We start from the raw sequence: 13518 nt of genomic DNA, 5'->3' as shown, positions 1-13518 counted from the left end.
AAATATGTTCAGAGAAATTTAGATATATACCTAAAAGGAACAATGCCAGCCTTACAGCACAGAAAGCAATTCAAAAGGCAAATGGCATGTAAATTTGGCCTATACCTGAAGTACAAAGAATAAAGAAGTCTGGCTACAATTGTATTAGATTTGACAAGACCATACCTAAGATACTACATACACATTTAGTCTGCATATTTGACGTTAGAGACCTGGAAAGCTTTACAGTGTAAGTTCATTAGATTGGTTTCTGGGATGAGAAAGTTGCTCTATGATGACAGGCTGAGTAAACTGGATAAAAACCGCAAGAACTGGGGATGCTGTAAATTAGGAACAAAAACAAAGTTGCTGTAAAAGCTTAGCAGCATCTATGAAGGAAAATACAGTTAACGTTTCAGGTCCAGTGACCCTTCCTCAGAACTGGAGTAAACTGGATTATGTTCTCTGGAGTTAAAAAGAAAAACAGGATATATAACTGAAACGTAAGATTTTGAAGGAGTTTGGCAGGGTAGACATAACAGGTTATTTCCCATCAACCATACAGAGTTTTTAAATTTAAAGACCAAACATAGGGACATTTCCTGCACTTACGAATGACCACTTTCTGTTGTCCAAAATTGTGCTCTGACTTCAAACAGACAGCAGAACAGAATCCGTTCGCAATCAGGGAGATGCTGGTACTGAAAGGTGGAGCTGGATCAAAAGGATCATACGTTCTACATCTGCTATGTCTATGTTCATGCTACTTAGCTTCTGATCATTTTACTTCAATCTTAGTTTGGATAGAATATATCAAAAAATATCTAGTCTCTTCCTCTATAAACCATATTAGAAAATGACTATATATGTAGAGTAACATGTAATAGCACCTATTAGCTTATTTCCACAAAATGATGTCAGTAAACTAGAATATTTACTAATACCAAGAGATTCGAAGGAACCCTATAATGGTAAATACCAAAATTTCTACCAGGATAACGTTATCTTACCAAACAAGCCACAATTTTCAAATGAGATTCTCTCGTCTTTACAGATTTTAAAAATACTTTCAATCGCTCATACCATGAGCTAGCCCTGACAAAAGTTGACAAGTTGCTTCCAGTGTTCTGAAATCAGGATGTAAGAGGAACTCTAGAGGCCTACAGATATCCCTCCAATTCCCCTTTGTTCCTTTTGAACAGAAGCCAATCTCCGACACTGTTCTCCCTGAAGCAGTTCAGTGAAACTGGAGCTCAGCCACAGAATTATGGACAACCACTCACACAAAAACAAAAATCTGCATTTATACATTATCTTTCATGAACAGCATCTCAAAGCAATCGCCTGCTGCACAATGTGGCCATGCAATCAATTTTATTGGCATTCAAAAAATATTGCCCAGTACGGAAACGCAATTAGTTGCATTGATCCACAGCAACTGTTAACTTCAAACAAGCAAACCTATGCTATATCTAGAACATACAGGTTATTTTGGTAACAGTAAATGTCAATGCTTTAAGCATTTAAAACACAATTACTGATGTGTGATTTACAGCAGGTTGTTTTACATTTACAGTTTGTTTTATTTAGTTATTCAGACACATCAAATCTCAATGTAATGAAGGGCCACGGTATAGTTGTACTAACCATGACTTTATTCAACTCCATTTTCTTCCTAAACCTGTGCATCCTCTCTCAGCTGCAATATTAGACAGATTTGCTTTCCTCGTGGCCATCAAATGGCACAACCTTATCACAAAGAAGGTGCATTCAAGCAGAACCAGTTTGCGTGCATGCAGGCAGAACCAGTTCGTCTGTGATGAGAGTCTCAAGTGCATGCAGCATTACATTCTTTCATCACTTGACTGAAATCATTTCTGTAGCTATCCACTCCTTCCCATTGCCAAAGTTAAATCTTTCCTTTAAACCCCTGTTATTACTGTCAGTGTCTTTCCCTAGATGCTCCTTCCTGAGCTTCCTTCCTTGTCCTTAAGATTCACCTCTTGCTTCCATATCCCCATTCCCATAAAATTGCAAAGTATTCAAATTTTCCTACATTTAAAATTATCCCTCTCTTACAAAACTGTCATCCTTCCAACACCCCACAATCAACCTCTCTCTTTTCCAAAGATCTTGAGCATATTTTGGCTTAAATTCTGCACACAAATTTCCCACAACTCAATGGTTGAATCTTTCCAGTCAGATCTGAGCTCTGCTTTACTTCCATCATCATCTTACTTCTATCCATTTTCACCCATTGTCTACTACAACTGTGTTTAATACCTTTAAAGCCAAGTATTCCAAATTATACAAAAGCAAAATAGCATGGATACTAGGTACCTGAAATAAAACAAAGCAGAGTACTCAGCAGGTCAGCACAGTGTGTAATGAAACGAAAAGATTTGCCCCTTCTTTCTCAAATGGAAACTAATTTTAAAAAAGCATATATCCCACATTAGGCCCCAACGTTGCAGTGACTAAACACCATGGTAAACAACAGCAATCAAGTTTCTTTCTGGGATCTAACCTGCCCAGTGTTACCATCAGCTCAAATTATAACAACTGCAATCAATATTTACTATAAAACCAGTGACTGTACCAAACAAAATATTAACTCTGTTAGCCTCTCCACAGATGATGTGAGATCAGTGTATTTCCAACATTTTCTGTACTTATTTCAGATTTCCAGCATTTGCAGTACACTCATTTACAATCAACTCCCTGTAAGGACTCCACTCTATTCTCCCAGTTCATCCAGCTCAGTCACTTCTGCTCTTATGATACAAACGTCCACACCTGTAGGCTCTGATTATGTTCCTTTCTGCTCAATGGTTCACACACATTGGTTGACCCTGTCCATTCCATTTCCTGCACTCTACTGTCACCTCCTATATCTTCTCCCTACCAGCCTCCATATTCGATGTTGCATCCCCTAGCATTTCTACCTCCACCCACACATCTTCCCTTTCAGCTTCTGTGGTAATCATTCCATTCTATTCTGTATCACTCTAACACTCCTTTCCCCTTCTCATGACACTCTCCAAGCACACACTGAAGATACAACACCTGCCTTTTTTGGCTCCAGTCTCCCTATTGTCCAAAACTCATAACACACTATCAGGGTGAAAAAGGGATTTATACATATTTCTTTTAATGTAATAAATTTTTTTCACTCACAATGAGACCTTCCTTACATAGGGGAGACTAAACAAAGATTGGATGTTCGCTTCATGGAACACCATTGCTCAGTTTTGAGTTTCCATTCAACTGTCATTTTACCCTTTCAGCTTGCTCTCATTAACTTCTCTATCGTCAGCCTTCTGCAGTGTTCCAACAAAGCGCAGTGTAAGCTGGTGGAAAAGTACATCATCTTTCAGTCAGGTATTGCCCAATCACTAGACTCAAAACTGAGCTCAACAATTCCAGGCTGTGGTATCAACATCCATTTGTTTGCTTCTTCATTTTGGATTTAGTCTTCTTTTTCTTTTGTTTTTTGATTTCACATAGCAGTTGCTCGTGTGGGACGTTAAGATAACCCAAGTATCAGAAGCATACTAGTTGTGTAAAGTCATGCATGTGAATTCTGCAAATGTGCACATTTAAATGCCATATGTCATAGTGAGCATAAAATCTGGGCTGAAACTTTAATACCACTCACATTTCTGACACTGAAATTCCTCGAACTGGATTCAAAATTAGCAGCTGCATAAAAGTAGAGCAGAATATTTGGTGATTAAGCTCAGTGACTGTTCTAAATACCTGGTAGTGAACATTTTACAAAAACATGAACTGCAGAGCACAATGGGAGCTACACTTCCTTGATCCTATGCCACAGTCGAACAAAGTACCGTCCTAACAATTTGAGAAGGTTATTACACAAAGTAGGTGCAAATGGCATAAGAATTAGCATGGTTAGAAGATTAACTAGCTGGCAAAAAAATGTATAAATTGATTGATTGATTGATTTTATTATCATGTGTACCTAAATACAGTGAAAAGCTTTGTTTACGAGTGGTACAGGCAGTATAAAGGAAGTACAGATCCAAAACACAGAGGCATATAGGTTACATTATTTAAGGCTAAAGTCATTTCAACAGTCTGATAATGATCAGAAAGAAGCTGTTCCTGAACCTGTTTGTGCATATGTTCAGGCTACGTGTTCCTCTACATGACAGAAGAGTTGTAGGAGATCATCACCAGGGCGCGATGGGTCTTGGGTGATGTTGCTGCTTTACTGCAGCGGCGAGGCATGTAAATACTGTCCATGGAAGGAAGGTTGGCTTCCGAGATGGTTTGGGTTGTGTACACAACCTTCCGTAGTTTCTTACAGTCTTGGGCTGAGCAGTTGCCATACTAAGCCGTTATGCACCTGGACAGTATGCTTTAAATGGCATATCATTAGAAGGTGGTGGGGACCTTATGGACATGCCAAATTTCCTGAGCCGCCTAAGAAAGAAGAGGCATTGTTGTGCCTTTTAGACTGTCACATCTATGTGGAAAGTCCAGGAAAGGTCTTCAGTTATCGTCACTCCAAGGAACTTGATGCTCTTCACCCTTTCAACCTCAGTTCCATTAATTCAGATGGGGGCATCTTCCCCTCCCTTCTTTCTGAAGTTGATGATCAGTTCTTTAGTTTTGCGGGCGTTGAGAGACAGATTATCTTCATTGCACCACATCACCAAGCTCCCTTCAGTATTAGGGATCGTCATTGTTAAATGTCCATCCCACCACAGTAATGCCGTCAGCAAACTTGTAGATGGTGTTTGTTTGGAATTAGCAACATAGTCGTAGGTGCACAGGGTGTACAGTAGGGGGCTGAGGATGCATCCTGGGGGTCTCCAGTGTTGAGCGTTATTGTGAAGGAGGGGCAGTTACCTATCTTCACAGACTGTATCCGGTGGGTCAGAAAGCTGAGGATCCAGTTGCAGAGGGCAGAGCAGAGACCAAGGTCATGCAGTTTTGAAGTCAGTCTGCAGGGGATAATGGTGTTGAGGGTGGAACTGTAGTCAATGAGCAGGAATCTGACATAGTTCCAGGGATGAGTGCAGGGCTAAGGATTTGCATCCTCTGTCGATCTGTTAAGTCGGTAGGCAAGCTGAAGGGGATCAAGGCAGGTGGGGAGACTGGAGTTGATACGGGCCATGACAGGTTAAGTATCATGCGAGAAAACAAAGATATTCTTCATGCCAAAGTGAAGAAAAAAGATATTATTTAAAGAGTGAAGAACTGCAGAATTCAGAAGCAATCAGGGGTCCAGATGTTCCAGTATGAGAGTCACAAAAAGTTACTTGTGGAGGTGCAGCAAGTGATTAAGGCGACCAACGAATATCATCCTTTATTACAAGTGGAATTGAGCATTAAAGGATCTTCTGCATTAGTTACATAGAGCACTGCAAGGCCACATCTTGAAAACTACGTGCAATCTTGGACTCCGTATTTAAGGGAAGGTGTAAATGCATTGGCAGCAGGTGAGAAGAGATTTACTTGATTGATATCTGGAATGAGAATATTGTCTTCCAAGGAAAGATTGAACAGGCTGGATTTGTTTTCTCTCAAGTTTAGAACAGCAGGCATTGATTTGATTCAAGTTTATAAGATCCTGAATGGTTTTGGCAAGGTTGACTTGGAAAGGAGATGTACAGTTCTGATGAGTCAAGAATTTGATAAGGTTGCACATGGTATACTAATTAAGTTAGCTCACATGGGGTTCAAGGTGGGCTTGCCAATTCACTTTATGGTCAGAGGATGGTGGTGGAGGGGGTTGTTTTTCAGACTGGAGGCCTATGACCTGTGGTGCTCCACAGGGATTGGTACTAGGTCCGGTTTGGTTTGTCATTTATATAAAGGATTTAGGTGAGAACATAGGAGGCAGCGTTAGTAAGCTTGCAGAGGACATCAAAATTGGTGGTATAGTGGATTCTGAAGGTGGTTATCTAAGATTACAAAGAGATTTTGATCAATTGGGTCAATGGGCTGAACAGTGGCAGATGGCATTTAATTTGGATAAATGCAAGGTATTGCATTTTGGTAAACAAACGAAGACAGAACTTATACTACTTATCTTAATTTGAAAACCCTGGGTAGTCTTGTAAAACAGACAGACCTAGGCGGTCAGGTAAATAATTCTTTCAAATTTGCATCTCAGGTCTCCTTCCTTGAAGCCAATTTTGTATCCAATTGGCCCGCTCCCCCTGGATCCCATGTCATTTTAATCATTCTAGCCAGTCTACCATGTGGAACCTTGTCAAACGCTTTGAGATGAGAGGAAACTTGAAGGTTGTGCCAATTTGGAATACCACCTTAGAAGGTAATGGAAATTGGTTTGTTGAATATTTCTATGATTGAGGTAGGTAAGGGAATGAAAGGCCATCAAGGAGAGATGGGAATATGGAATTTAAAGCAAGAAAACTGATTGGTTGTGATATTATTGAATGGTGAGAATGCTTAAAGGGTCAAATGACTTGCTTTTACTCTTAATTCATATTCTCCCAAGTCAAAATGGGGAACTAAGAAAGAGTTTCTTGCAAATAGCTAACACAGAAAAACATTTCCTGATCCCTGGGAGTGATTTAAAGCTGTCATTAAACTATGGGGGCGGGCTAAAGCACAGGGTGCTTCATATCAAAGTATGATTGAAGCCAAAACTGAAAGCAAAATGTGAGAGTATTCAATTCTCCACTACCGATGCTCCATTATACTCTCTATAGAGCATATACACATTTAAAATTGACAATCGAGACCAAATTGGCAACTAATGATTTGAAAAACGTACACAGCAGCAATTTACACAGAAAGGTGGCTTGTATCCCAAAACAAAAGCAGAATGCACTAGAAAGGAGTGTCACACTACCATTACTGATGGTCAATTTACAAAAGTAATTCTGCATAAAATTCAGTCTTTGAAACTGTAATCATAGAACCTCTACAGTCTGGAAGGAGATCATTCAGCCCATTGAGTCCACACTGACCCTCCGAAGAGTATCCCACAAAGATCCAGATCCGTGCCCCATCCCTGTAACTTTGCATTTCCCATAGCTAATACACCTAACCTGCACATCTTTGGACTGTAGGAGGAAACCAAAACACCCAGAAGAACACCATGCAGACACAGGAAGAACATGCAAACTCCACACAGATAGTTGCCTGAAGTGGGAATCAAACTGGGTCCTTGGTACTGTGAGAAACCACTCAAAGCAATGCCTGTTTGGAGGGCTGGTGCAGACCCAATGGAGCAAATTGCATTCTGCTGCACTGTAACAATTCTGTGGATTTTAAAAAATTATTCATTCACGGCTGAGGGCTGGCCATCCCTAATTTCCCAGAGAGCAGTTAAGAGTCAACCACATTTCTGTGAGTCTAAAGTTACATGTAGGACAGATCAGGTTTCCTTCTCCAAAAGGACATTAGTGAACGAGATGGGCTTTCTAACAATTGATAATGATTAATTACAGATTTTTGTTACATTGTAATTCCACCATCTGGTGTAAATGCAGGTCACCAGGACTTAACCTGGTGCTCTCTGATGAAGGGTCTAGGCCCGAAACGTCAGCTTTTGTGCTCCTGAGATGCTGCTTGGCCTGCTGTGTTCATCCAGCCTCACATTTTATTATCTTGGAATCTCCAGCATCTGCAGTTCCCATTATCTCTGATACTATTTTAACCTCACTGCGAAGCCTCTTCCAGGGATGCCTAACCTGAAGAAGTTACCCTCCTCCCTCCGGGCTCTCTGATGAAGGGTCTAGGCCCGAAACGTCAGCTTTTGTGCTCCTGAGATGCTGCTTGGCCTGCTGTGTTCATCCAGCCTCACATTTTATTATCTTAACCTGGGTATCTGGGTTAATATTCTAGTGACAATACCACTAGGCTATCGGAACTTTAATCTCAGTTTGTTTGTTCAGCAGACTACATTTTATTCTACTGAAAGCACAGTCCCATACAACATTGATTAAAGGACATATTTAGGAATGTTTATATGCTTTACAGAATACAAAATTTACTCTTTCCACAGACGTTCAATTCCAGCTGTCAAACGATAAATTATTTGAGGAACATTCAATTTGCTACCAATACTGAAAATAAGAAAATCACTGATTTTGGATTGCTAGATAGCTCTCTCCTCTTCCTGGAGCCAGGATAGCAATGATTCTTCTTTCTCATTGCTATGATTCTTGCATTAGGGCCTTGGTGGGTAGAGATAGTAAAATCTTGGACTTTTGTACAAGTTGTGTATAATTTAAATTATTTGATCAGGGTAGATGTGGACTGAAAAAACTGTTTAATCATAGGGAGTCACCCCAATTAAAACATAGAGGAGGGATTTTTTTCCCTCTCAGTGTAATGAGTCTTTGTAATGAGTACTCTCTTCCTGAAGAGGCAATGGAAGCGGGGTCTTTGAATATTTTTAAGGCAGAGGTGGATACATTCTTGGTAAGCAAGGGTGAAAAGTTAACAGGACAGGCAAGAATGTGAATTTGACTTTCAAATCAGCCATGATCTTATAAAAGGTGAAGTAGATTCAAGGGGCCAGCTTCTATTCTTTGATTGATGGTTGTATGACCTATCCACTAAAGTAGGCTAACTACAAAGCTAGACAAAAGAATTGCAGGGAAGTAAACACACCATATGACAAGAGTGACTGCAACATGGCATTTTTAAATATTCTGATTAATGACCTGCTTTCTATGCCTAAATAACTGCTTCTGTTCTTGATTAAACACTGAAAAAGGAGTCCTGGCTATACTTGAAGAAATCTAGCTGCCACAAAATATTTCCTTTGCCCTCCACCTCCACTTTGGACTATGTACAAAATCATTCTGTTACAAATGGAAGAGTAACTTTGCTGTCAGCAATAAATAATGTCACCATTAAAAAAAAAACTTTAAAACCCTGTGTAAAAGCAAAATGTTGCAGATATAGAATGTACAAAAAAACAGAAACTGCTTGAAATACTCCGGTCTGACGCATCCATGGAGACAGAAGGAGCGAGAGAGAAAGGGCAAAAGAGTTAATTCAGCATATCATTCTGTTTCATACACACTACCTGTGTTTGTGGAGTTGAGGGAGTACTCCCACCAGCTGGTCTCATTTTAGTTGTCTTACTTAGAGCTTTCTTCTGTTGTAAAGCAATTTTATATTTAGATTCGGCATTACGATATTCCTTGTCATGAAAGAGAGAATCTGCATGGTAGACCAGTAGCTGATACTTCTGCACTGGGGAGAATAATTCTCTAGGAACAAAGAAAAACAAAGCAGAATTACTGCATCGGTGAATTTATTGGCAATCCTTATTTCATAAGCATACTTGCACTTTTCTTGAAAGACCAGGAAAGGAAGGTCACCAAGATCACAAGTGATAAAATTAGACAAATTTTCCATGGCATTTCATCATAAATCTTGTCATTTTTTTCTTTTCAGCTCGGTTTAGAACATTATAGAATAGGATGCACTCCTCCCAAATGCCGACTCAGTTTTTCTTTATTTATTCTCAGGTTATGACATTTCTAGGAAGGCCAATTTTTTTTGTGTGTATCCCTAATTATCCTTGAGAAGGTGCTGGTGAGCCAAATTTCAGAACTTCCGGAGTCCATGTGGTCTAAGTGCACTGACATCCCTTCCTCATCCCTACTGGCACACACAACTGACCAACATCTAAGCCCTCAGAAAAAAGAAAACATAATTGTTTCTCAACTGACAAACTTTACAAGTATTTGGGGTAACAGATGGAGTAAACAGCAAACAAGTTACAAGATTAACGGATCAATATCATGTGGTTTTCTCACTTCTCTTTCCATAAGTAGTAAAAATCAGTTAAATTTATCTCATATTTAGTGTACTAGCCAGGTGATTCCTTCTCTATATGAAGGATACTTTTCTTCCTCTTCACTGGTACTAACTTTGCCTAATCCTCCTCCTCTCCAGTCCAAAAGTCACACTCGCTCCCTGATCTTCCTTTTTTCAGTTTTAACTGTAGCTCCAAACATGCGGCTTCATTCCAGGAATTGATTCTGCAATGGACAAGAATGTCTGATCTATTGTAAAACAAGAAATTCCCAGTTACTCCCCAGAAGCATCCATTGCTCAAGAAATCCAGCATCAGGTAAAGGGTGTAGCGATCAATACAATAACTTCAGAAACAAAGCATCAACTGTGACAACACAAATTATGCCACATCACGATTAAAGAAGGGATAATGCAAATGTCTGGGAATATCAATTCCCAATTGTAATGACCATTGTCAAGTAGACAGGTTAACATTCAGATAATGAACAAATTTGAAGCGAAAAAGAAAGAAGATAATTCACTCAAAAAGTGAATTTTTTTTCTGGTAAAAGCCACATCTTAAAAGAACATCCAAAATTATCTGTCAGATATTATAAAAGTTTTTTTCTCTTTGTTCATGGCACGTGGGCACCACTGACTAGACAAGCATTTACTGCACATTCATAGTTGCCCAGAGGGCAGTTAAAAGTCAATCAAATTGATGTCATATGTAGGCCAGACCAGTTGAAGATGAGTTTCCTCCTCTAAAAGGGCATTAGTGAACTAGTTCAGTTTTCCCAACAATTGACAATGGTTTCATGATCATCATTAGACTCTTAATTCCAGGTTTTTATTGAATTCAAATCTGCAACGACATGATTCGAACCCAGAATGTTGCCTGGGTTTCTGGATTAATAGTTTGGCAATAATACCATGCGGTCATTGTATATGAAGAGCTTTAAGGGAGGTAATCAGAAACATCTGCCTTTATCTCTTCTCTTTCCAGAGGTTTAACAGTTTGTTTCAAGACACCATCATGAGTCGTACAGCACAGACACAGATCCTTCAGTCCAATCAGTCTAACCCGAACATAATCCCAAATTAAACTAGTCCCAGCTGCCTTCTTCTGGCCCTTATCCCTCCAAACCTTTCCTCTTCTTGGTTATCCAAATGTCTATTAAACACTGTAACTGTGCCACATCCACCACTTCCTCAAAGTTCATTCCACGCGTAAACCACCCTCTTTAAAAATTTGCCACTCATGTCTTTTTTAATCTCTCTCCTTTTTCACCTTAAAAATGCATCGTTTAGTGCTGAAATACCCCATGCTAGGGAAAAGATACCTACCATTAATCCTATCTATACCCCTCATGATTTTATAAACTTCTATAAAGTTACCTCTCAACCTTATATACTCCAGTGAAAAAAGTCCCAGCCTATCCAATCTTTATAATTCAAACCTTCCATACCCAGCAACATCCTGGTAAATCTTTTCAGAACCTTCTCCAGTTTAATAATATCCTTCATATAAGTGGATGACCAGAACTGCACACAGTGCTCCAGAAGCGGTCTCACCAATGTCATCAACATGAATTCACAATTCCTTTAGTCAAAAGGACTGAACAATGAAGGCAAGCGTGCCAAACACCTTTTTAAACCACCATGTCCATCTGGTGATACAAACTTCACAAAATTATGTACATGAACCCCGAGGTCCCTCTGTTTACTACTAGAATGGTTGCATCTTTTAAGACCATAAGACCATAAGACAGAGTGGAAGCAAGGCCATTCGGCTCATCGAGTCCACTCTGCCATTTAATCATGGCTGATGGGCATTTCAACTCCACTTACCCGCACTCTCCCCGTAGCCCTTAATTCATTGCAAGATCAAGAATTTATCAATCTCTGCCTTGAATAAATTTAACATCCCGGCCTTCACTGCGCTCCATGGCAATGAATTCCACAGGCCCACCACTCTCTGGCTGAAGAAATGTCTCCTCATTTCCGTTCTAAATTGACCCCCTCTAATTCTAAGGCTGTGCCCACGGGTCCTAATCTCCCCGCCTAACGAAAACAACTTCCCAGCGAAACACAATGAAATATAACACCAAAATTCAGGTAAATGTAATAGGCAGGTTGCAGAATCAAAGTCCTAGTTACATTGAGACAAACAGCTTTCTGGCACTGCTGATGGCGGAAGGTACATGAACTATGCATCAGAATTCCTCCAATTCTCTGATCAAATTAATAGAACTTTCAAAATTGATATGGCAAATAGGACCCTAGATTTAACATTTTACCCAAGGTCAATTTTTCCAAATACAAACTAGTCCATCCCCACGAATAGATCAACAAATTGTAATAAAAAGCATCCTTAAAAAAGAAAACAGTCCATCATACTTTACATGGTTTGGAGAGAAACTAGTATCAAGCTATGGTGAGAATTGCAAAGGTTATTGAAAGTTTAGCAATAATGGCTTTACCCAAAACATTAAAAGAAGGTCGAAAGCACTGCTACTAGAGGTGAAGAAAAGTAAGGGTTGGAGGTACAAAAAGCCAGTCGGAAAAAAATGTAGAGATTGGGATAGATTCAAACAAGCAAGACTTATATTCAGTTGGCAAGTTTGAATTCAATGTGTTGGTGGGGACACAAAACCAACATAGATTATACTTTTGAATCTTCAGAATCTATTTAATCTCTATCAAAAATCTATTTAAACTTACAAATCAATTGAGCTAGCATCCACTATCATTTGTAGAAGAGTTCCAGACCACAATACTGTATATAAAGTAGTGTCCTAATATCACCGTCTCTTGAAAAGCTCAATCAAATCACCCCTCAACTTTTAAATTCCAAGGTTCACTTTAAAAGAAACCTTAAAAGAAAAGTTCCTTTTTTGTTTACTTCTTCCTTGCAATAAAAGTATCATTTGAGTAAATCTATATTACACTCTTTACAAGGTCTATAATCCTTTCTAAGGGATTATGCCCAGGACTCTGTTTTATTTCAGGTAATGGTCTAACCTGGGCCTTAGTTAACGGAGCATGGCTTCTACCCCTAGTATTTTAGTTCTATGTTTATAAAGGCCAACATTCCCTTCTGATTGAAGTCATAAAAACTCACAGAAGCTTAAATCATTCGGAGGTGACAATACTATATGGCTGGAACACGTAATGATAATACAATCAAAGGCTTGGACTGTCACACTCCATTCACCATTCAGTTTACACCAGTGGTACCTATGAACCAAGACTTTTTTCTTTCACCCTTCCACTTTGAGACTAGAACAAAATCATTTTAAGCCTCAAACTTTTAACAGGTTCGGAACTTATTTGGAGATGCGGGAGCAAACTGCATTTTAAAACCATACCATGTCAGGGGGAGAGGATTCGGAACACATAGAATCAATTGAGAGAGAACTCGCCAGGTAAAACCAACCACTTACGGATTATTGTCGCTCATAGTCAGTAACAGGCTACTAAGTAATCTCACGTTGGAGTAAAGGCCAGCGGCCACCATATCCCGAACGTGGTCAATAACGTTCATCTTTTCTTCTGTCAGATCAGTGCTCTGAGTGAAGACGACGCTAAAGCAGTAGCACTAACAGCATCAAAAATGGCGCTGTGGACCTCCCTGCAGCTAGAGCTGCTCACTTTGCGCCTGAATTACTATGATTCACCGTGGCAGTGCAGTGTATTTTTTTTTCGTAACGTACTTAATAATTAAAATTATATAGCTACGTTTGTTTGCCAACCGCGAGATTAGAAATAGCCGTTGAA

At 39.5% G+C, this 13518-nt stretch overlaps 1 protein-coding gene across 3 annotated transcripts in view; it reads right to left on the bottom strand.

The window, feature by feature from the left end:
- Window positions 1–13382, bottom strand: part of anapc7 (anaphase promoting complex subunit 7) — a 36997-nt gene extending 23615 nt beyond the window's left edge. For 2 of the 3 annotated variants that reach the window (XM_048556505.2, XM_048556506.2), the window contains exons 1-2: window positions 13185–13381; window positions 9020–9206 (exon numbers count right to left, since the gene is read on the bottom strand). In XM_048556505.2, coding sequence (XP_048412462.1) covers window positions 9020–9206; window positions 13185–13285 — 288 coding nt within the window. In that variant the 5' untranslated portion in view covers window positions 13286–13381. Of the gene's footprint in view, window positions 1–9019; window positions 9207–13184 lie in introns of all 3 variants that reach the window. The other variant, XM_048556507.2, reaches the window with a different exon arrangement.
- Window positions 13383–13518: the final 136 nt, after the last annotated feature.

The sequence above is a fragment of the Stegostoma tigrinum genome, chromosome 26 (assembly GCF_030684315.1).
Source record: "Stegostoma tigrinum isolate sSteTig4 chromosome 26, sSteTig4.hap1, whole genome shotgun sequence".
NCBI lineage: Eukaryota > Metazoa > Chordata > Chondrichthyes > Orectolobiformes > Stegostomatidae > Stegostoma > Stegostoma tigrinum.
Note: the sequence above shows the minus strand (reverse complement) of the source record. Positions and strands in the feature narration are given on the sequence as shown.